Source organism: Sapajus apella, unplaced genomic scaffold (genome assembly GCF_009761245.1).
Source record: "Sapajus apella isolate SASKATOON/1434 unplaced genomic scaffold, GSC_monkey_1.0 scaffold5, whole genome shotgun sequence".
Classification (NCBI taxonomy): Eukaryota; Metazoa; Chordata; class Mammalia; order Primates; family Cebidae; genus Sapajus; species Sapajus apella.
In genome coordinates, this window is record NW_022436945.1 from 14,623,872 (window position 1) to 14,648,667 (window position 24,796).

The 24,796-nt window shown below is 45.7% G+C and overlaps 1 protein-coding gene and 1 long non-coding RNA gene across 2 annotated transcripts in view; one reads left to right on the forward strand and one right to left on the reverse strand.

The window, feature by feature from the left end:
* The first annotated feature begins 3,933 nt into the window (after window positions 1-3,933).
* On the forward strand, window positions 3,934-7,159 carry LOC116547616. The gene is made up of 2 exons (XR_004267122.1): window positions 3,934-4,202; window positions 6,473-7,159. It is a non-coding gene; the product is annotated as an uncharacterized LOC116547616 (long non-coding RNA).
* The window catches only part of LGI2 (leucine rich repeat LGI family member 2), a 34,959-nt gene continuing 17,233 nt past the window's right edge, over window positions 7,071-24,796 (reverse strand). Inside the window, exons 7-8 of the mRNA XM_032273501.1 lie at window positions 20,552-20,716; window positions 7,071-12,487 (exon numbers count right to left, since the gene is read on the reverse strand). Of these exons, the coding sequence (XP_032129392.1) occupies window positions 11,670-12,487; window positions 20,552-20,716 (983 nt within the window). The 3' untranslated portion in view covers window positions 7,071-11,669. The remainder of the gene's footprint in view (window positions 12,488-20,551; window positions 20,717-24,796) is intronic.

A 24,796-nucleotide genomic window follows, 5' to 3' on the forward strand; every position in this document is an offset into this window, starting at 1 on the left:
GTGGGAAACCATGGTGACATGGGCCAGAGTGAACGTGGTCAGAATCTAGACATATTTATAAATGGAAATACACTTTTAATTTTTTCAGCTGAGACAGTTCATGACTTTGTTTGGCTTATCAAAAGTTGATCCTTCAAAAACTGACAAATCACTGTGTAGGCCCATCACATTTAGATATGACCAAAGGCTGTAAGGAGCCACTTAATATCTGAGTATCATGGTAGATAGCTTCACGTAAGCAGGAACTGTGCCTTTTTTTAAAACACTGACTGCCCACTGCTTGGCACAGTGTGTAACATATAGCCAGATGTCAACAAATATTTGTGGAAGGCAGGAAGGGAGGGGAGGAAGAGATTTCTCCAACAAAATACAAAAATGCAGGAAAGCGCATTAGAGCAATTAACGCAGGGTCTGCCGTAAACTCCACCTTTGCGTCACCTTCCTAACGTGCACAGCTCTCACGTTAGCGTTTCTACTGTGTAGAGAACAAGAGCCCCAAGGGAAGATGGAGGTGTTGAAACAGGCTGGCCCATCCCCATTCAAGAAGCCACAGCCTCGCAGGTCTCCTAGCTGTGCTTCTGTAAATCACAAGGTCATGGGCTTTTACAGTTTTGATTACTTGAGACTCAGATGGTTCAAGCTGCAGATTCCAAGGTGGTACCATGTCCATCACCTTCCACTGTGAAGACAAAGCACAAGCAGGAAGGTGCTAGCTCTGCCCCCCTTAGGCAAGAAACGTCATCTTTGGGCCTCCGCCTCCTACCTAGAACATGAGGGGGTTAGAGTGAGAGGCTCCAAAGGATTCAGGCCCCTGAGCTATTCCCAGACTCAGACCTGATCCCGCCCCTCCATGTCTTAAGCTCCAGATAGAGTGGCTGGCTGGTGGCACACGAGAGAGCTCCACATCAGTGACTACTGGCTGCTCATGGGTAAGTGGGTGGTCAGCAGAAAAGGCTGGGCTTAGGGAGCCCTTCATGAAGAATGGCCTATCCAGCTTCTCATATGACTGACCCATGCAGCAAAACAGACCCCCTCCCCCTTCTGTGGTCCCTTACCCCTCACCCCACTACCACATGCTCATGCTCTCCTTGGAATGGGATTACATAACAAAACATGGGCTCTGGAGTCAAACACATCTGGATCAGCACTTGGCACTTAACAACACTGAGGGTTTTTGCATATTTATGGATTAAAAAGGGAGGGGAGCCTGGTGGATAAGGGTACACCCTCTGGTGGCAGATTTTCCTGGGTTTAAGCCCAAGCTCCTCTTCCTGCTGGCTGTGTGACTCCAGACAAGTTCCTTGACTTCTCTGTGCCTCTGTTGATTCATTTATAAAATGGAGATAATGATCGGATCTGTCTCCCAGAATCTGTGAGGACCAACTGAGATAATAGCTATAAAGCCTTTAGAACAGCACCTGGCTCTGGGCTAGGGCTGCAGAAGGGTTAGCTATGATTATTGTTTTCTCTGTTTTGGTCTTATTGGCTGTGCAAACTTGAGGGAGTTGTCTAACCACCCTGGGCCCTGTTTTCCTGGCTTCGCCACTCTTTAGCTGTGTGACCCAGGGAAGCTCTCAACTTCTTTGTGCCTCCATTACCACCTCTGTCAAATGGGGATATGAAAGTGCTGCTTTGTGAAGAGTCCTGAGAATAAATGAGTTAAGGTATATAACACTTTCCTGGTGCCAGGCACTCTGCAAATGCCAACCAATCATTCAATCAGTATCCCTTTAGCAAACATTAATTGAGGTACACTTTGGGGCCAGACATTCCGGGGAGAGTGGTGACTCCCACAAATGGAGCCTCTGAAATGAGAGCTTCCTCTGCCTTGCCTCCCACCCCAACCCATAACTTCTATGGTCATAGAAAATTTCGTGTTAATTTCACATCTTTAATTTTCTAAGAGCTCAGAGAGCATTTGTTTGAACTCACTTACTTTTCCTTTACAAATATCCATTTTTTTTCCTTCCTCTGGGCCAGCATGACTATAAATCATTGCCTATGATTCCATGCTTAGAAAGAGCCAGGCTAGAACCTACCATTGGAGAGTTTTACTGGGTTATTTATTGCGACAGAAAATGCAAATGCATTGGCAGTAAACATAAGGAGGAAAAAGCTACTTCAGCAGTATGTGCAGAACGTAAATGCAGATGGAAATGGGAGGTGGAGTGTCATTTTTAGTAAGTAGAGCAGATACTCCACTTCGCTGAAAATATGAAACACCAGAAAATTCTCCTGACTTTCTATGTTAATGAAAGAAATGTAAAGTTGACCTGCTTCTTTTTTCAGGACCCCAGAATGACATTATATTTCACTATAGTCAGTGCTATTCAATGTGAAAAGCTGATAAAATACCAAATAAAAAACCTAAAAGGGAGTGTGTGGAGAACAGAGCTTTGCTGAATGACACCAAGTCCTTTCTCATCACCTGCACTGCAGAAAGATCCTCTCTCGGTGCTGCCAAATTTCCTTTTTCTGGTCTGTTTCATACAAGAAAGATCTTTTCCAAGTGGTTAAAAATATATTCTCTTGGTCTCTGTGTATAACTTGCAAACAGAGTTAGGGAAGAAGGAGCCTGAGCTCCCCGGATCCACGCAAGGATACGAAGCATTGCATTGTCCTGAGTAGCTGATGTTAGAGAAAAGGCTTGATTCCTACTCCTGATGTCTCCTTCCCTGTGGAGGGAACCCAGGAGCACAGTAATCCTGGCACTAGTCTGCAGGCCTCACTCTCCAGCCTCAATGAGATGCACTATTCTAAGAAGATTGGTGAATTAGGACCAGAAACTGGACACACTAAAACAGATCTCACCCTCTCCCTCCGGTTGTCTGCCAAGCACAAACGTTCATCTGCTCCTCCACACTGCAAATATGTGACCAGGTACAGTATGTCAAAACGTGTGTTTCAGGGATCAGTGTTAGGAAACCCATCTGCACGCAGATAAGTAGTTGCAGTTTCCAATGTAACCTTATCCATCATAAAGGGTGCTATTATGGTATGTTTCCTGCTTCTCAAGGGCTGCAGTATTCAGGCAGAGAATCGGGGCTTGTGACAGGGCTATCCCAGTAGGTGACAAAGATGTCTCTGAGGTATCATGGATAGTCTTCGGAGCATTGCCATCTTCCTCCTGGTCAGCCATAACCCTCCAAACACTGCCGAGGAGACCTTATGATCACTAATAAGTCTTTTTGGCTGTAATTAAGGAAGTTAAGGTGACAACATTCCTCTTCAACATTCAATCCCCAGTCAAGACTCTGCTGAAATCCCTTCAAGAAATCTCCCTTGATTTTTCAGCTAAATTGATTGTTTCTTCTTTTCAATTTCAACATAATTGTTTACTCACCTGGGTGCATAAATTATTTGTGGAAATGACTTCTCTCCCTTAAACATTGCGTGTGTGTGTGTGTGTGTGTGTGTGTGTGTGTGTGTGGTGCCATGTCATAGTGTGGTATGTGGATGTGTTAGTTCTTTCTCAAATTAATAGACCCATTTGGCAGCAACCTCATTCCTATAAGACAGTAAAAGTGGTGGTGTGTTACTCATTACTACAAAGCAAATTACCCCATAACTCAGCAGCCTCAAACAATAAAAGCTTATTGTCTCACATAGTTTCTATGGATCAAGAATCCAGGAGTGGCGTAAGTTTCTCAGGAAGTTGTACTCAAGACATTGACCAGATCTGCAGTCATCTGAAGGCTTGACCAGGGCCGACGGATCCACCTCCAAGCTGGTTCACTCCCATGGTGCAGACTGTTGGTAGAAGAACTCAGTGCCTCCCACGTGGGCCTCTCAACAGGCTGCTTGAGTATGTTCACAGCATGGTGGCTGGCCTCCCTCCAAGTGAGCAGTCCAAGACCTATTCTGGGACGTCATACGCCAACACTTTTGCCGCATTCTACTCCTTAGAAGCAAGTCACTAAGCAAAGCTCACACTCCAGGGGAGGGAAACTGGGCTCCACCTCTTGAAGGGAGGGGCACCAAATAATTTGCAAGTATATTTCAAAACTACTGCAGGTCACATGGTGCAGAAAGAGAGAAGCAGAGCCAAAGAATATTAAAACCTATAGAATTTATAATAGCAAAAATGAAGTACGTGAATGTTGGAACACTTGGAGCTCCTTTCTCTCTATGATCTGCCCAGGAAAACTGATGTGAAGAAATGTGGAAGAGAGCCAGCCAGTGGATGGGAGGGTGACGTAAAGGTGAGCTTTGTGGAAGAGTGGAGGAAAGAGATTGGCACTGAAGTGGGCAGTGGGAGAGCAAGAGGCTTGGTGGAGACCGGATTTCAGAGGCAGCGTTTGGATGGTTGTGAACAGGCTTTTCTCTTCTTTCAAGGGCATGGTAAAAATCAGAATTAATTGTATGACTATTTGGTTTGGAGTCTGTTTCGTTAAGTGTTCTACTGTAGAGAGACTGGATCACATGGGTCATACTATTTATTCAGGTTACCTTCACACTCTGTGAATTTCTATTTTATGCAAACTGGCAAGAAAGCACTATGTTAAAAGATAAGGTCTTGAACACTTTTGTATCTTAAGACTTTTGTATTCTCAGTACTACTACCGCACTGTTCACATAACAGGTAGTCAAAATTAGTGGGAAAGACCCAAGCAAAAAGTTTATTTGGATTTCCTTGTGATTTATAATCTAAGATGCCATCATCCAAAGAGGCAGGAAAATGAAACAAAACTATTTTTAAGTGACAATGTGTCCAGAACTCTTTGACAGTTTAAGAGAAACAAAAGCAGGAGACAAGAAGAGAGTCACAGCAGGGGGAGCAGAGTTGAGCCCATGCCCAGGACAAATATCAAGAGTGTCACTTCCTCTGAGGTCCCATCCCTACTTCCATAGGCTCTGCAGCCTACACCACCTTTGAAAGAAAACAGGGAGATGGCAGAACGGACGGGCTGGCAGCACCACCTCAAATCTCTTAGCTGCAAAATGGGAGGTGCTCATCAGAGCCCTGCATCCTTTCTGTGGCTGATGAATGGTGTGAGATAAGGCACAGAGATCTAGACTTGTTTCTCCTTCCCTAACAATTGTTTCTTGGAAGAGGAAGATAACTTAGCTGGATTTTCTCTCTTTGTGTGGATTTCTGGGGTAGAAACCTGGAGGTGTGTGCAGAAACATGCTCTTTGGGGCCCACATACAGATTCCAGCAGGTGCCGGAGATTCTGGGGTAGCCTTTCCATGACTACTGGCCTCTTTTCCCCTGTATTGCTTTGGTTTGCTGTCTGGTTAATGGCAGGAGTGGGAGAAACTCATGTTCTGCAAGAGGCTGCCTGGAGCAGAGGCCAAGAGCATAAGGTTTGTCCCAGGCCTTCTGTCTCAGCTTTGCTACCAATTTGTCGGAGAAAAATCATTTGTGCCAATTAGACCCTGGTTAGGAAAGTGTTGATCTGTCTGGGAGGCAGGTACAGAAGCCAATTGCAAGGACAGGAGATCAATGAAAGTGACACATTACTTATGCCTCCAATTCTTCTCAGCCCTCAATTTACTCTCCAAGACGCAGAGAAAATAAGTGTACTTGCCTCACTAATGGGTACATGGTCAGCTCTGCGCAATTTATACGGAGCACTTTAGTTCCAAGATGAAATGCACTGAGATATTAGGATTAATCTCTGCTTTGATGAGTTTCTGACTTGCAGGTCTGAAAAACTTTAGTTCTTTTCTGTATTTCTCCACAAACACAAAACAATGATTCAATGGTAAAACAACAATGAAAAGAAACCAGGCTGTTCTCGTCAAAATGGTTAGAAGGGTACTTCTCCTGACCTAACATAACCTTTCCTCACATGAATTTATTGTCTGTATCAGCACTCAGATTCCACTGGAATGCCTTAGGTCCAGGTGGATGGTTGCTTATGGTTGGTGTCTATTCACACTGTTTGGTTGTGCCTGTGGTGGACACACCTTCAGGTGACTTCTTGCACCCCTGAATCACATTCTTGTATAATCTCCTCTCTTTGAGGACGCAAACTTTGACCTGCTTCAAACCAGTAGAATAGAGAAAGGTGATGAACTCTTTGGTTATTACAGCTAACTGTTTCATTCATTGCATAATTAGTTACACACTGTTTTGTGATTTTTGTGATGCAGATTTTTCTTTTTTAGAGATGAGGGTCTTATTCTGTCATCCAGGTTGGAGTGCAGTGACATGATCAGAGCTCACTGCAGCCTCAAACTCCTGAGCTCAAGGGATCCTCCTGCCTCAGCCTCCTGAGTAGTTGGGACGAGAGGTGCATGCCACCACATCCAGCTATTTTGTATTTTTTGTAGCGATGGAGTCTCTTTGTGACCCAAGCTGGTCTCCAACTGCTGAGATCAAGTGATCCTCCCACCTTGGCCTCTCAAATTGCTGGGATTACAGGTGTGAGCCACTGTGCCTAGATGGTGATACAGAATTTTACCTAAACCTTGTATTGTTGACTATAGCATCATGCATTTATTATTTTCCCTCTTAACTACATAGATTTTAAGTTGCTTGATGGCAAGAACTTTGTTCTTGAAGATTTTCAAAAGCCCCATGGCATATGGAAGTACTTGACACACAGTGAGTACACAGTCATATGTGATTTGGGTTTCTGAGGCTTCACTTGTTCAACTAAATCAGATGGGTGTTAGATGAAGATATATGTGGCAAACACTGCATGCCTACTGTGTGCCAGGGTAGACCCCAGACGTGCAGAGGACAAGACAAAAGCTCTGTCCTCAGGCATCCATGATGGTTCAACCCAACCAATGAAGTCTTACCATCTCACTTCCTCCTTACCTGGCAGAATTGGAAGATATTCAGATTCCTAGAATTCTTTGTCAACCTATCAGGATTATAATTCCACAGATCAGGCAGAGTGTAACCTGAAGCTCTTCAGTGAATCTGTAGTGACTTTTGGGTGGTTTTTAAGTTTCCGAGTAGAAGAAGCAAAAGACCCTTATAGTGGTCACCTTCCATCTAAACAGAGAGTGAGCTGCAGAGATACTGCTGTCCCTCACTGGCCCATGGGTGTCCCTGCAAATCTGTGACTCAAGTGGACATATTCATATTAAGCAGACCAGAGATGAAAGCCATATTAGGCATGAACCACTTTTTATTCATAGGCTTACCGAATACATTGCATTAAGAGGCATATCGTTTGCACACTCTATTTACCAAAAAGAGCTAAATATATATACAGCCTAAAATACATCCATTGTAGTCTGCATACTGTAAAACTTGCTTCTTTACACATAGAAACTATTCTTATTTTATCTAGGTTATGCATTTAAAATACATAAAAATGGTACCAAATAGCATATTGGCCTATTTTATCACAATTCTTATACCTTCCTGATAGTCAAAGGGATAGAGAATGTTTCCTACTAGAAGATAATAGGTTTTGCTACAGGCAATGGAATACAGTAAGGATAATAATGACTTCCTTTAGATCTCAGTAGCTTTACAATATAATTCTTATTTGAATGAGCATTACAGTTCTTCTCTTCGTTAATAACTGAGATGCTGTTAATTTTCCTGGTCATTCTACCCTCTGCTTGCCTGGCTGAGGCAAAGGAAATCATTATCCTTTTTCCCCTTTCTTTTACTTTGTTTTTACTTTCCCAAGCTTCCTCCAGAGCCATCTGCCCCACTTTGCCATTCCCTTTCCATTGCCACCCAAATCTGGACCACTTTCTCATTGCGTCATTGCATACAACTAGATTATTGTATTCCACTCCAGGAAGCTGTTGAACAGAATCTTTGACCACTGCCTAATTAAAGAACTTCCTTCCGCAGCTGTGAAGGAGAGGCTGATACCTCTGCGGAAGAATCGGGAAGCCAGCTTAAGAGATTTTCTTTAGGTGACATGCAAACATCCCCTCCTGCAGAACGTCATCTTCCCGTCATTACATCCCAGGCTGGAGAAATTTCCATCATGAGCGTTCCTGGCCGTCAAACCTCCGGCATCCCACGCTGATTTCTTTCCTAAAAATACACAGCCTCTCCATGGGGAAGAAAAATGCAACTCTGCCATTTTCAGTGTGCTCCCCGAAGGGTGTTGATGGCTGAGAGCAATCCATCACTGCTCGTGCGTTCAGGGTTTGAATTTTTCCTACACAGATCTCTTCTTGTTTATCTGGTGGACATTGTGACAAGAACCAGATGTGCTTCAACTTCAACATCCCTCCCATGGCTATGCAGGGAGAGAAAAAGCCAGACCAGCTAGAAATCCTCCTTAGAACAACAGAAAGCTAACCAAAATTTCTGGAAGACTTTCAAGAGTGGGGCCTTGTATGTAATAGTATGTTTGTTCATTGTTAAATGGATCGGTTGATTGAATGGTGTCTATTCAGCATGATTTTTCTTCTGGCTATGCATATTTTACTGCACTTGTTACTTTATCTCAAGGTGCTGCCAAATTCAAAATCATGATAGAAATGAAGGTCTTTCTTTGGGAGAGTATAGCAAGGTGTCTTAGAAAGAAAATTCAACATCTGCTGATCAGAGGAAAAGTTCTAGCTTTGCCAGTCCCGATTGGATAACTGTGGGCAGGCAATTTATATAGTTTTCATGTCTATTCCCTTCTCTCTGAAATTAGAATAATACTGCCCTGCAATAAACTGCAGAACTATTTATGAACAAATGAGGTGAATATCAATGTGCATTGGAAAAATATAAAGCTTTGCTAAAATGTAAGGTGGCCTCATTACCCACTGTCCAAGAACACAGTGCTCCTCACATCTAAGGTTTATTCTTAGAGTCTTGGTAACAGACTCATTCCTGACTCTATGGAGTATGGGGACAAGTCTCCCCTTTACAGAAAGGCCTTAAAGCCACATAGCTGCACAGAGGGATCAGTCCAGGAGCCTAGCCACAGAGCTCATGAACAGACAAGCTGAGCAGATGACCACCCAATGGGTGATGGGAGGGAAGGCAGAAGAAAGATCTGTCCCTTCCTTCAAGCTGATCTCCGCTGGGGACGGTCCACGTATTTCTCTGCTTTGCACTTTTGCTCTTGCTCGGTTGGTTTTTTTGTTTTACATTATTACTGGAAGAATGGTTCTTGCAGAAATTGTTTAAAACTTCAGAGATTCTTGGGACGGAGCAGTAAGATTAACGAAGCAAAGGTTTTGCCACCCTGTGCCAAGAGCATCTATGCTCCTTTAGTAAGTTGGCCAGAACAAATATCTCCTCCCACAGAAATAGGCACTCTATAGATTGGAGGCTTTAGTCTTGCATAAAATAAAATTATAAAAAAGGAAAAGCTGACTGCAGTTGAGTGGGTCCCCCACTTCTCAGCCCTCACCCGTCACCTGTTTAGATCATTCTTTCACCCCCTCATTCCCCATCTGGACTCGACAACTCTCCCCATCCTAAGCCCGGTGCCCTGTGTTTCCCGGTTTCCCAGAATCTGGTGGCATGATCAGAATAGTGAGTGCAGGGGGTCAGTGGCCAATTTCCCCTCAGAGGTGCAGCTGGGAATGTGATACCTCTCTGCAGTGGCAACACTGTGAAAAGATGCCACCTTGCCATCCCTACAGGCGGCTGGAATTGGGAACATCACTTTGATCTGACACAGTTGCTGGGGCTGTCTAAATATCTCCTACAGTTTGCCAAGTACCCATTTTTCCGCCCAGGTTTATCTGAGGGGTTCCATGCAACAGAAAGAAGAGCTTGCCATCTTTAGGGCTGGAGGAATGGCAGGGCTTTTCCCCTTTCAGCCTCCAAGGTGGAGACCTGGGCATTTGTACCCTGTTCAAATAAACCAAGAAGGCAGAAAAAAAAAAAAAAAAAAGAAAAAGCAGAAGAAAGTAATTTGCACTTAAATATGAAAACAAACCACTTTTCTCCTGTTTGCTTGGTATTTTGCAGACGTTTCAAGTAACAACACTACTATGTGTGGGTGAGTTCGTTCATTAAAATCTGCGGTTTCTGAGGCTGGAAGCCTCAGCCTACAGTAGACCCAGAACATACCCAAGAGTGCTGAAGTAACATCAATGCCTCATTCTCTGAGTGCTATTTATTGCCTCCGTCTGCATTGCTTAAAGTCAGGAAACAACAAACACATTCATATTTGTGGCAAAACATCTACCTACTCATGACATGGCAAATAATCATTTTAAAATAACAATACAGTACAATATGATCGTGCTATTTTCATGGCTAGGAGTGAAGTTGTTGGGTTTCTCTTCCAGAGCTACCCCAAAGGCATTCACTTTAGATTCTCTGAAGAGAACCAGCTAACCAGGCAGAACATCCACTAAGAACCTTCCACACAACGGTTCCCCACCAGCTTCCCTATTGTGTGTATCAGAGAGGCCCATTTGGAAATATGCCATCTGGTTTCTTGAGCACAGACTCGGAGTGTGGGATTCAGCTTGGCTGGCTCCAAAGCTGGTCCCTACTGATTAGCCTGAGAGCCCCCAGCCTGCACAGGCTGACTCCACAGCCAACACATGGTCTCCTGTGAGCACGTGCGTCCTGGAGCGTTTCCTTTGGTAGAGTGCGGGGAGAGGGAGGAGCGTTCCTATCTGAGTGTCTTGGGTTGTGGTTTGGTGTGGGCTGCTCTGGCAGTAGCAACAGCAGCAACTCAACAAAACAGGACTGTTACGCAAGTGGGGAGGAAGGCAGGTGGGCCGGCAGGGAAGTTGGTATTCGATGACTTGAAATATTAAGTCATCCAGAGGGCAAGGACACGCACAAATCAAACGGCCACCTCTAGGTTTCAAAGCATGCCGAGATCTGTGTAAAGTCCCCTTTGACTTCGTAAAATCTCACTTCAAAAATGCTACCAAAGGCTCATCAGATGGAAATAACTGTTTCATCCCTGTAAAGGACAAAATGAAAAGCACCATTCGGTCTTTGGCCTGTCTGCTGGTCACCCACAGACTCAAAGGGCGGGTTCAGAGAAGCAGATGAGCCACGAAGAGCATCACACAAGCTTTACTGCTCCGGCCACCACAAGGGTCAGCTTTGAATGGTAGGAAAGAGGAAAAAACGCCTTTGTCTCGCTCCTGGGCCTACAGCCTGTGCTGGGTCTAGACATGTGTCACCAGAATATTTTCTCTGTGGCAGAGGAAGCAATGCCAAACATTAAATTGTTAACATACCCAGGACAAGCATTCATAGGAGCCAACAAAATCACCAACATTCTGCTATTAAGGACTCAGGAAGACCGGGCATTACTTTCAAGAAGCTGCAATGACTCAAAATAGCACTGCTGAGTGTTACAAGATTTTTAAACTAATAATCAGCAAATCTTTCCAGCTGACTTTTGGCTTTAAGAGTTCTAACCAAAAAGATTACTAAAGTGGAATGAGGGGGGCCCAAGGTTTTTTTTTTTTTTTATTTCATCATAAGAGCTGTCCCATCTTATCAATTTTCTCCTTCCTCATTAAAAAGGGAAAGAAAAGCATATTACGTTTCTAGATGGGAAGAGTAAATGCTGTACTCTTTTCTCAGAAATTACAAGCTTTAAGATGTTTTGTTTAAATGGTAGAATGGGCATGTCATGCAGTTAGCCAATAAATGCAATCCCTGATTAAAATGTGAGTTCTAAAAATTTGAAAACGTCTATTTCAGTGCTTTTTAATTTCAGAGCTCCGAGCCTGACTTTGACTGGTTTGTTGATTTCTCTTGGTCCTCTCTTGCGAGAGCTAATGCTACATGTCTTTTAATTTCACCCACCACACCTTCACAAACTTAAGTCAACAATGATATGTTCAAAAATCTTTGTTTTCCCTTTGAAACTGGATGCAAAAAAGAAATCTCTCCTGTCAGTGGAGACAGCTGTGAAAGATCGAGGTGCCTGCACATAAATCTCCTTAAACTTTTTGAACAACTGCTTCTCTTTATCCCACTGGTATATCTGAGAGAATGTATAGTCACTCCCCAGGGCCAGGTAGTGATTATCTTTAAAAGAAAAGGGCTGCAGGGTCATGGCTCCCCGGGATGGAAGAGCTTGGATCTCCACGAACTGCTTACTGTTCCACCTCATGACCCGGGAGTCCCCGATGAAGCGGGTGAGGGAAAGGTAGAGGGTGTTGTGCATGCGGAAGCTCTTCACGGCCAGTACGTCCTCCATGTTGGGGATGTCACCATGGGGGACAAACTTCTTAGAGCTTTTATTCCACTGGAGGATGATGGGGACCTGGGACCGGCTGGACAAGATGAGATGCGATTTTCCATCGATGTCAACAAACTCCGCATCTGTGTCCCTGAACCACTCGTGCAGAGACTGGTACGAGTAGAATCCTTTGCTGTTCCATTTATAAACTGTGGACAGACCAGCCTTCGAGCTGTCTGCGATGACAAAGAATGTCTCGTCGTCGATCTGAAACAGTTCGATGTCGTTGGGCTTGGAAATGCGAGAGACCTCGATGTCCTGGAATTTGACAAATTTGGTCCAGCTCTCGTCGTATTTGTAAATGTGAGAGCCGCCGAAGAGCTGGGCCACCACCACAAAGACCTGATCATCGATGAGAATGGCCTTGCAGCCCACGATGGACTGACCTGTGCTCCAAAATAAAGGACATGAGATTAGTGCAACACCAGCTAAAAAGGCACCTCCGCTGGTACTCCTGTACACTGCTGCCGGGAGTGTGAAATGGCACAGCCACTGTAGAAAACAGTACAGTGCTTCCTTGAACAATTAAACATGGGATTACCCTATAAGCCAGCAATTTCACTTCTTGGTATATACCCGAAATAATTGACAGCAGTGACTCCAAGAGATTATCTGTACACCTAACGGTATAGACCAAATGTCTGTGCTCTCTCCAAACACATATGATGAAACCTCATCTCCAACGTGATGGTATTTGGAGGTGGGGCCTTTGGGAGGTGATTAGGTCATGGGACCAGAATCCTCAGGAAAGGGATTAGTGCCCTTCCAACTCCCTCTGCCCTTCTACCACATAAAGACACAGCAAAAAGATGGCCAGCTACACACTGGGTTCTTGCCATGCACCAAATCTGCCAGTGTCTTGATCTTGGACTTCTCAGCTCCAGAACTATGATAAATAAATTTCTGTGGCTTATAAGCCCTCAGTCTATGGTATTCTGTTGCAGCAGCCCAAACAGACTAAGAAACCCATAACGTCATCCTTCACAATAGCCAAAAGATGAATGGATAGACAAAATGTGGCATATACATAAAACAGAATATTATTCAGCCCTAAAAAGGAAGAATATTCTGACATATAGCTACAACATGGAAGGACTTTGAGGGCATTAGGCTAAATAAAATAGCCAGTCACAAAAAGATAAATCCTATATGATTCCACTTATATGAGGTGCCTAGAGTTGTCAGATGCATAGAGACAGAAAGTAAAGGAGTGGATTTCAGGGGCTGTGGGATGGGGGAGATGAGGAGTTGGCATTTCATGGCACAGAGTCTCAGTTTTTCAAGGTGAAAAGCAACTGGAGGCTGGTTGTACAACAATGTGAATGTACCTAACACACTGAATAGTATATTAAAAAGTGGCTTAATTAGCCATTTTTTGCTATGTGTATTTTGCCACAATTAAAAAAAATTTCAATTGTTCAAAAATGTGCTTTCATAAAAATGGCTAAGTGAGGTCATCAGGGCCTCTGGAGTCTTCAGAGGCAGACATGCAATTCAGGAGACTCACTAATGCACCGAAGGAGTTATCGCCATACTTTTGAATAAAGCTACATTAATAAGCTTGATTAGGCATTCCACAATGTAGACATATTTCAAAGCAAGACGTTATACACAAACAAATACATACAATTTTTATTTGTCAGTTAAAAAAATGTGTATCCTTGAAAAATAAAAAAAGTATTTCCTGACTCCATATGGCAGGAGGCAGTTAAACATGCTTCTTCTCCTGGGGTGGGGTTGAGGGGTAAGGGGTGGTAAAAACGTAAGAGTGAGGTCTCAGAGGCAGGAGAAAAAAAGATTTCTGAGTGTTCATGAAGATATTTGGACTGTTTTGATTTCCAGAGCTAAAGGAAGCCCAGTGGCGGCAGAAAGAGGGGGGTTAAACCTCATGATACAGGTCAGGTGGCCTAGGGTTCAAAACCCAGCCCTGCACCTTGTAAGCTTTCTGACCCTGTGCCAGTTAACCCAATGCTCTGTGCTCCAGTTTCTCATTCGTAAAATGAGATTAAAGATGCTACCAGCTCAGATCTTACACGTGACTGTAATGATGACATGAAGCCATTCATGGCAAGTGTATTTAGCATGAAGCACCGGCACACAGGAGGTGGTGGTTCATTAGTGGCTATCATTATTGAACAACTGAAGCAAATGTCATGATAATCACAAGACCCTGCCCCTTAGTGCTTGCCCATAGTGGGCACCGCATAACTATCTAGAGAAGGAGCAATCGTCTGAATGACCAAGCTCAGGTGTCATAAAACTAAGACTTTACAGAGACGGGACCATTTTCCGTCGTGACTCTCCTCTCTGGCTCACCTCCCACCATCTTTTCTCACCCTGTGCCCAGATGCCCCCCAGACCTCCCCATTCCGGAAGACCAACCACTAAGCAAGGGGCCACCTATAAGACTACTGATCCTCCATCTAGATCATTCCATTAAAGGTTATTTCTTTCCTTCAATTTTCTAGGTAATTTGGACCAAGTGAATTTGGCCAGAATCCTAAATTCTACAGATAATTTTATTCCATTTCTACCCTAAGGATTGGCTTTAAGGGCAGACACTGGGTGGTTTTCAGATCCTCTATACCATTCTGGCCTTCCTGCAAGGACCTAATCCCTTTTCCTTGTTTAAAACTATTGCACTGTTTTTTCCCTGAGGGTATGTGTGTTAAATGTTGACCAAAGCAAATACTGAAAATAACAAGAGGCAAAACTTAGAAAGCGCGTAGGTGTGACCAGGCACTGCTCTAAGCACTTTACATGCAGTTACGTAGTTAATCCTTATAACAACTAAATGAGGCATGCACTATTCTTATCATCATCATCCCCATTTTACAAAGGGTAAAACTGAGGCACAGAGGAGTTAAGTAATTTATAAAAAGTCACACAGCTAGTACATGGTAGAGCCTGAGATTTCAATCCAGGTGGTTTGGCCTCAGTCTACACTCTACCACCCAGGAACCAAAAGCACAGAGAAGAACATACAAACCAGTTGTACTACAAATGTGAAATCACACTTAATAACTTGATATACTGTTTAATTTTTAATCTATGCACATATCCAAATATTCTTTTTTTAAAAATTGGGACTTATGCTATCCATATATATTTTATTTATTTATTTTTAAATTTTATTTTTTTGAGAACTTCACTCTGTTTCCAGGGTGGAGTACAATGGTGAGATCTCAGCTCACTACAACCTCCCCCTCCCAGGTTCAAGCGATTCTCGTGCCTCAGCCTCCTGGGTAGCTGGGACTACAAGCATGCACCACCACGCCCAGCTAATTTCTGTATTTTTAGTAGAGAGGGGTTTCACCATGTTGGCCAGGATGGTCTCAATCTCTTGACCTTGTGATCCACCTGCCTCAGCCTCCCAAAGAGCTGGGATTACAGATGTGAGCCACCGTGCCCGGCCCATAGATATTTTATAATCTGCCTTTTTCACTTGACGCCCATGTTGTGAACATTGCCTCATGTTGATGATTCTTCAACAATCTGATATGTTTGGCACTACACAGCATTCCATTACATGGATGCACCATATTTTGTTTAATTAATGCCCTACTGTTGGACATTGCAGTTATTTCTAGCTTTTCCTTATTGTAAAATAACATTTCTTTTCAAATATTGTTAAATAACATGTTTTGATACCATCTGGCAGTATTCTCCAGTGTAAGAATTGCTGGGGCAAATGTTGGGTACGTTTTTAAGCTTTTGGGTTTTAATTGCCAAACTGCTCTTCAAAGCAGCATTGATTTTCATCCTACCAACACCAATTGAGAGTGCAGGCTCCTCGTCCCCTTCCTGAGCACCCGGCTACGGAGGCCACCACTCTCCAGAAGCATCCTAGAGGTCTGCCCGCCACAGCCAAAAGACCACGTGAAACGGAAGGAGTACCTTTCCTGGAGGTGCTCTGTGACACACTGTCCAGGTAGACACTTTTAGACTACGGAGTTGTCAGTAGCAGACAGAGCATTGTGTGTGTGTGTGTGTGTGTGTGTGTGTGTGTGTGTGTGTGTGTGTGTGTGTATGTGTGAAGAGGGATTACAGGTTGGAACATACTTAGCCTGCAGAAATCAACAGGCGAACAAATAGACCAAACTTGAGAAAGCTGAGATGAGGTGTAGAGAGAACAAGGGGAAGGAGCCTCAGTGTGAAAGTGACCACGGGTTTCTCTCTCCCTTGGGGGCACATGGACAGCTGGAGCCGTCCCTTTTGCAACATAGTCACCAGGGATGCAAAGGAAGAAGTACATGGATTGAGAAAATCCTGCCCTGCCCTTGCCAACTCTAGGACCACCTATGGCCAAACAAGATGTCAAATGAGGTATCCATGGCCCAGGGAGAGAGAATGGTCCACATTTATCTCGTTATTCTTTAAGGCCAGTGGCGCCCAGGGCAGTGTCCTGGCCTACCTATGTGTGCTATAGGGCTTTCCCTCATGCCAGGCTCAATGCCAGCTACTGAGAGACAGCTCCTCTCCTTCCTCCACGGAGCAATCCCCCTTCCTTCTGTAGCACAGCCTCCTACCTCCCTCGGGGCAGTCTGCCAGTCTCTGCATTCCCCCGCTCGTGCAAGTTGTGGAACAGTTTTAATGGAGATCAAAAACGGTAGAGTCTGTGGGGGTGGAAAAGAGGGTTGCCCCTATTTTACCCCCATTAGGTCATTATTGTATTGGCCAGGCATGTTGGCTAGCACCTGTAATCCCGACACTTTGGGAGGCCAAAGAGGGTGGATCACCTGAGGTCAGGAGTTCAAGACCAGCCTGGCCAACATGGTGAAACCCCACCTCTACTAAAAATACAAAAATTATCTAGGCGTGGTGGTGCATGCCTGTGGCACCAGCTACTCGGGAGGATGAGGCAGGAAAATCTCTTGAATCTGGCAGGTGGAGGTTGCAGTGAGCTGAGATGGCAACACTGCACTTCAGCCTGGGCAACAAGAGTGAGACTCTGTATCAAAAAAAAAAAAAAAAAAAATCCTTATAGTATTTCCCTAAGTCCAATACTATGCTGATTCCATTTTACAGATGAAATGGAAATTCCTCAAAATCCTCACTTTACAGATGAAAGGGGCTCATGCCCATTAAATCACTTGGCTATTGCCACCAGCTAGTAAGAGCTGGAGCCGGATGAAAAGCCAGTCTGATGTTGGAACTCATTTCTTGGGCTTGATGGTGAAAACAGGAGCCGGGTGGGCTTCATGTCATGGCCGCCGAGCTGCGGGATGACTGAGACTTGGAGACTGAGAGGCTTGGAAACGAACAAGGTCCAGCAGGGCTCTGGCCCCAAGCACACCCACTCAGATCGCACTGACTTCCTCCCCACCAGCTCTGTGGCCTCCATTGGGTCCGGGCCACCCTCGCTTGCCTGGGTTCCAGATTCTTGCCATAGCCTCTTAGCCAGTCACTGTGTTTCCACCTTTGCCCTCACTCCAAAAGGCTATGTTTGGCCCGGTAGCTGGACACAATCCAGCCTCTGTGCCAGGTACCTGCATCTTCCTGCCTCTGCACAAAAACACTCTGAGGAAAAGCCAAGTCCTTCCTAGTACCTATGAGACTCCGTCTTCCGCCCTTCTGACTTCCCGCTCATCAACTGCAACTCCACCCTGGCCCATTTTGCTCGTGCCAAACCATCCTCCTGATGTTCTTCAAACAGGAAGGACGCTCTCCTGCCTCTCGACTTGTGCACCTGCTTTTCCCTCTGCCTGGAATGCTCTTCCCCCAGCTCTCCATGGTGGGGACCAATCCCTCCGATCCCACAGGTCTTATTCAAGTAGCACCTTCTTGATGAGGCCTCTCCTGGCCACTCTGCCCAAGCCTTCAAATCCTCCCACACACAGTACTCCACATCTTCCTTCTTCACTTCATTTCCCCTCCTTACCACGTTTCTGCCTGATGTGCTTTTTAAATACTACAATTATTTTTGCAATAATTATTACAATACCAATATCCTTTCTTCTTGTCTCTTTCTCCCATTAGAATGGAAACTCCTGAAGGCAGAGTTTTATCTGGTTTATCACTGCGGTGTCCCCAGCACCAGGAATATGCCTGGCTCAGAGTAAGTGTTCAAGAAATCTCTGTGAATGAATGAATGAATTTAAGAACGCCACCAGCTTCAGTATCTGAGAAGGGGAGGTGAAAGACAGGGCTGTCCGACCAAGGTCAACCTGGGAGAAAAAACCAGTGGTGTACAACTATGAGAAACCCCGTGCTCTGCCCTGAATAAACAGTGGGTGACTGAACACACCTGCGTCTTGACCTCATCACTTGTAAGGTTGTGAAAAGGATGGCGGCTTTGAGAAGCGCCTACTCTGGGCACTCAGCAAATCCTCACAACATCCATCCGAGGCTCATCTACTCCCCATTTCCCAGATGAGAAAACCAGGCCTCCAAGGCACAGGTACTTGCTAGTCCACGGCAGAGTTGGGAGTACAATCTGTGTTCGTCAGTTTTCAAAACCTGAGCTCTTTCTTGTCTGTACGCCTCCTCTCTCTGGAGAAGAGAGCTTTTGTCCTCTAACATAGGGGCAGGTATAAGTTCAAGGGCTGTTGTGAGCTTCCAATGGGATAAACTAGAGCCTGGCACCTCACGGGCTCACAGCCAACATCGGCATTGGAACTCCTTGGCCAAGAGCAAAGCCCAGCCAGGTACAGTGGCTCATGCCTGTAATCCCAGCACTTTGGGAGGCTGAGGCAAGAGGATCCCTTGAGCTCAAGAGTTTGAGGCCAGCCTGGGCATTGTAGTGAGACCCTGTCTCTACAAAAAAAAAAAAAAAATTAGCTGAGTGCAGTGGTATGTGCCTGTAGTCCTAGCTACTTGGGAGGCTGGGGCAGGAGGATCCCTTGAGCCCAGGAGTTCCAGGATGTGATGAGCCGAGACTGCATCACTGCATTCTGGCCTGGGTGATAGAGTAAGAGGCTATCTCAAAAACAAAACAAAACAAAACCACAAACCTTCACTCTGCTCCCATCTCCAACCCTAGAGAGGGGGAGAAAAGGCAGAGAGGCTGGTCATCCTTCCCTCCCCTACCTTCCATGTCAGGACAAAGAGGGAAGCACAAAACCATGTGGACATGGACTCACTGCCCCATCTACCGTGTTGTTGGCTTCCACGGCAGGTTCGCCTGTGCCGCTCTGTGCTGAGTCTGCACTTCCAAGAGGGCTACTCTCCGGAAGGTGAGCTCAGCACTGGGAAGCCAGATGGCCCGACGGTGGCCAGCTCATCTGAAACGGCATCCTCGGAGCATCCGATGTACATCCCACACTGAGATACACAGTGAGATAAGGCTCATTAGCAGCGCTCCCTGCCTCCCCACATCCCTGTACCTGCCGTGAAGCCACTTGGTGCCTGAGAGACTCTTAGGAGCCTCCCAACCCAGTAATTCTACCTGAATATGCTTCTTGCTGCAACTACTCTAAGGCCGCATCAGGAACCTCAAAAGGAAACCCTCTCCTGGGTGATAATTATTGTCAGATTGCACTTTGATAAATGAGAAATCTTTCAAAGATTATTTCAAAAGCGAGTACACAGTCCGTATTTAGTAGCGCTAAGGCAGTGGTATTCCATGATGGCACTGAAAGAAGCATTAACCAATTCATATCCCACATGCCTCATTTAGGGATCCATTTATTCTTATTTTGTATGTACTTTTTTTTTTTTTTTTTGAGATGGCGTCTTGCTCTGCCACTAGGCTGGAGTGCAGTGGCGCGATCTCAGCTCACTGCAACTTTCATCTCCCGGATTTAAGTGATTCTCCTGCCTCAGCCTCCTGAGTAGCTGTGACTACCAGCACACACCACCACACCCAGCTAATGTTTGTATTTTTAGGAGAGATGGGGTTTCACTATATGTTGGCCAGGATGGTCTTGATCTCTTGATCTCGTGATCTGCCCTCCTTGGCCTTTCAAAGTGCTGGGATTATAGATGTGAGCCACTACACCCGGCCTTGTATGTACTTATTAAAAGAAAGCAGTGATCACCAGGACTTAGCAAAGGGCACTAGGAACAAGCTACAGGGTGTGTGTGTGTGTGTATGTGTGTGTGTTAGCATATTAGTTAACAATCAGCTTAATGGAAGTCAAAGCAACATTTAGCTGTTACAAAGCTGATGCAGTCTTGGTCTGCCATACAGCTCAGGACAAGGAATTCTCAGTGTGACTTCTCACCACTATTAGGAAACGCCTCCCACCACAGGCGACCCGTCACCCTCTCCCTTTCCAAAATGATCGTCAGTAATAAGCAGCAACACGGCCTGAGGTTTCCACTCTCTCAGTAACTGACCACACCAAGACAAAAACTGGAGAGACCAAGAGGGTAGGCTGCGACGTGCTCCCCAGCTCAACCAAGCTACAGAGCCGAGCTCGCCCTTGATACACAGGGTATTCCTCCTCTCACCAGCTTGCAGCAATGCTGAAATCAGGTCAACAAGTCCCATCAAAGCCACAACACACCTGTAATGTTGTCGTAGCTCCGGAAATTCATTTCGATGTGGTCCCACTCCAGCACCATGCAGTTCTCCATGCTGGGCTGCGCGATGGCCACGTACACATCATTCTTGGAGTTGAACGTATCCACTGAAACCGACTGGTAGGGCAAAGTCTGATGAACGACAAAATCTGGGAACAGGTGTTTAAAAAGAAAAGGGTTCATAAAATCTCTTGCAGGAATGACCAAGCACCATCACCTTTCCGTCATCACACTAGTTCTGAAAAGGACGGGGGAGAAGAAGGAGGAGGCCGGAGGGAAGCCGCACAAACATCACAGCGTATTTGACTCTGGAACATTCCAGAAAAAGTTCTGGCTTGCACAGCATTATCAGATGTAATGCACAGCTTCTAGTACAGCTTCCTGTGGAGAAACAGCTTCCCAAGTCTGGCTAAATGATCTCAAAGTTGTAAACATATTTGGTGAGGCCTGGCATTCAAAGTGAGAAGACGGACGAAACCCCACACAGCAATGTGCTCAAAACCGCTGTGCAAATCGCTCTGTGACAAAGGGGTGCTACGGTCCAGTGAGTTTGGAAAACACTGTACTTCCAGCCTTCTCAGAGCAGCCCCTGTAGGGAAGATGTCTGTTTTGTTTGTTTTGTTTGATGTGGTGCTTCTCAAACTTACCTGACCCTGTATCTCCAGTTCTTATAACCCCTAGCTTGAGATTACCCATCACGAGAAAATGGCACTGCATGTTCAGGATAAATGGTACACTCCCCAAATGGCACACTGAACATTGGAAACCAAACTAGACCCCCTGCTCCGGTCTCAGGGGTTTATAAAGTCCACTGTGGAGGGTAGTTAACCTAGGTCTGCTTACTGGTTACTGGTTACTGGAAAGTTGCCGGTAAATGCAGTGGTAAGAGCTGTGCAGCACTCTGCAGCTCCGCAAGAGATTACAACAGACCTATTGTGTCTGAAGCAATACCAAGCCCCTCCTATTTTAGCACACACGCCACACTTGCATTTAGTGTTAAGTCAGAACTCTTCATCCATGTTGCTCTCCTGAGCTGCAACTGACTCACTATTAATCTTGGTAGGGAATGGAGAATTTCCAAGAAACAGAGTGAGCATGGCCTCTGGAAGCATGTGGGGTAACTAGAGAAATCCAGCGAAAAAAGAGCCTCTACAAAAAGTGCACACACACGTAAATAAAGTTTAAGAAATAAAGTTTACGTTTTTTTTGAGACAGAGTCCACCTCTGTCTCCCAGGCTGGAGTGCAATGGCGCAGTCTCGGCTCATCGCAACCTCCATGTCCTGGGTTCAAGCGATTCCCCTGCCTCAGTCTCCCGAGTAGCTGGGATCACAGGCACGCACCACCTCACCGGCTAATTTTGTATTTTTAGTAGAGACAGGGTTTCTCCTTGTTGGTCAGGCTGGTCTCAAACTCCCAACCTTGGTGATCTGCCCACCTCGGCCTCCCAAAGTGCTGGGATTACAGGCGTGAGTCACTGCACCGGGCCTGGTTTAAGTTATTTCTTTGGCCAGAGGTGCTTCAGTGTGCACTGCTTCTTGGTAGTCTAAACACACCCACAGTAAAACATGGTGTCATGGTAGACGCCTGGCTAAGGAAAGTCACTTTTATGAGGAAATCCTGACTCTGCCCGTCTCCACTCCACCAAGTCCTTATCCTATTCCACTCAAGTCTCTGAAAAGCCTCCCCTGACAAGTCCAATCCACGGGACACTTTTCTAACTCCCTGGATTCATAAGTAGGCACTATTGCTTAAATCTTATTATTCATGATGACGCCAGATAATAACATTAGAGTCCGGTCGGGAGATACTACAGGGATCTGAGATCCTCGAGCCATTTTCCAGAGCCCAGAGAGGGTGAGCGTCTGGCTATGGCCAGGCAGCCAGCATGACGTGTCTCGCAGACCAAGGGCTCCCTGAGGCAGGGCCTGGATCCCACACTTTCCAAGCCTCCCACAGCTCAAGCGCGTGACAGCCTCTCAGGAGGCCACCACTGATTTGGAAGCCTCATCAAAGGGGCTTCCAAATGAGAATGTCATTGAGAGTGAGAATGTCAACTGAGTCAAATGAGAATGTCAACGAAGGGCCTCTCAGTAGTGAGTACAGGGATAGTGCAAGAGAAGCAGAGGCAGGAGAGGGGTAAGAGGGGCTGAGCACGTGTCAAAAGGGAAGTGTGGAAGAGAAATGGGAAGAGCAGGTGACAGTCAGGTGGCAGGACAACAGGGTGGGGTTGAGGGCAGGAGGGCAGCAGGGGGCCCAGGAGTGAGCCCCGTGCCTGGGGGCCGACAGCTGAGGCCACTTCCCCACACTTGAGACCCCGGGATGGCCACCTCTCTTCTCAAGGGCTCAGTTTATGTATTCACTCTATGAAGGCAGTGACACTTACTTCCCAAGCTTGACGGCAAGGACAGATCAGATAATGGTGGAAATGCCAAATGCCCACCTCAGGGCTCAGCACATTATAAAGATGGAACTGAGGCTGAGTGCGGTGGCTCATGCCTGTAATCCCAGCACTTTCAGAGGTTGAGGCGGGTGGATCACTTGAGAGCAGGAGTTCAAGACCAGCCTGGCCAACATGGTGAGACGCCATCTCTACTAAAAATACAAAAATTAGCCGAATGTGGTGACAGGCACCTGTAATCCCAGCTACTCCAGAGGCTGACGCAGGAGACTCACTTGAAGCCAGAAGATGGAGGTTGCAGTGAGCTGACGTCACGCCCACTGCATTACAGCCTGGGTGACAGAGTAAGACTCTTGTCTTAAAAAAAAAAAAATAAAGATGGAACTGAGGTCCGAGAAAGGACTGTTCACCTCCTCTGTCCTAGCTACCACTGGGCCTTTCAGAAAGTGGCTGTTTTAATGGCATCTAAGATAAGATGCAGGTTCTGAGCCACCACCTTCCTGGGCAAATGACTTAACCTCTCTCTGCCTTAGTTTCTGCATTGTTTATTATGGTTCCTACTCAGCTTAGCACAAAGTGAGTGCTCAACACGTGTTACCTTTTAGAGGTGCCCCTCCCTTCACTCTGGGGGCAGACTGGTTTGGCTAAACCAGTGTGAGTGGCCTGGCCTTCTTCTCAGCCCACTTTAAAGACTACAGGGGAGGGAACGGAGGCTGAGTGGTGCACGCCGATGTGGAAAAAGGGAGGAGAAAGGAAGAGGCTGCCTCTGCCACCCAACAGGCAGGAGGTGACAGAGGAGAGTGTGGACAAGTGACTCTCGTGGACAGGGAAACTTCTCATCCCCAAGTCAAGAGCAGAACATCCTGGGGAAGGGCTGGGGCTGGGAGATAAGACACACTGGGCTTCCGATTCTTGCCCTGCCACTTTTAGCTATGTGATCTTTGGCAAGACAATTGAGCCTCAGGTTCTTCCTTCATCTGTAAAAGGAGGGTGATGTCTATTTCCTAAGCTTGCCGTACGGACTAAATGCAAGAGTACATGTAAGTACGTACCGCAGTGCTAGGGTGATCACTGCATCGTTCATGTATGCAACAATGATAGTATTCAGTTGCCTGCTTGAGGACTTAGCAAAGAGTCACAGCCCCACTTGATCCCCCCACCACCAAAATAACAGTTGCTTGGTCAAAGATAAATAAACAGAAAACAGTCACATTGTGTTCACTCCTGTTGGCACTGGCAGAACCAGCGTAGAAGCCAGAAAGCGCGTGTTCACTGCACAAGGCTCTGCTGGTTTGTGTTCCCGTGTAGACAGAGGAAGGGGAGATGGTGGCAGTCATCACGTGCTCCCTTTTCTGGGGATATAAAGGACTTGGAGAGCACAACTGCGTTCTTTTAATTACAACCAAGACGGCTATAAACTCCTCTCCTACATCTCCAGCTGCATTCGACTCATCCGAGTCTGCCAAAAGTTCTAAGCACTCCCGCGACGCCCGTAACTCACTCATCTCCTCCTTCCCGTTCGCCTCCCTGCTGCCCTCTGCATTCTCAGAAACACGAGCATTCGCTTAAAAAGGCAGGCTGTTTAAAGCGTAGACTAGAAAGATTCTGTTTTTATTGAAGAATCCCAGGATGAAAAAGAGCTGTCACAGCGGAGAGCATTTTACAAATCTAGCCTTTCATGGCCCTATTTTAATCTATTTTTCCCATATAGTGGTTTCATAGTATTTTCTATATACTATCTTGCATATTACAGATTGTTAAATCATTTGAGTTACAAATCTAACTCTTTTTTTTTTTTTTTGAGACGGAGTTTCGCTCTTGTTACCCAGG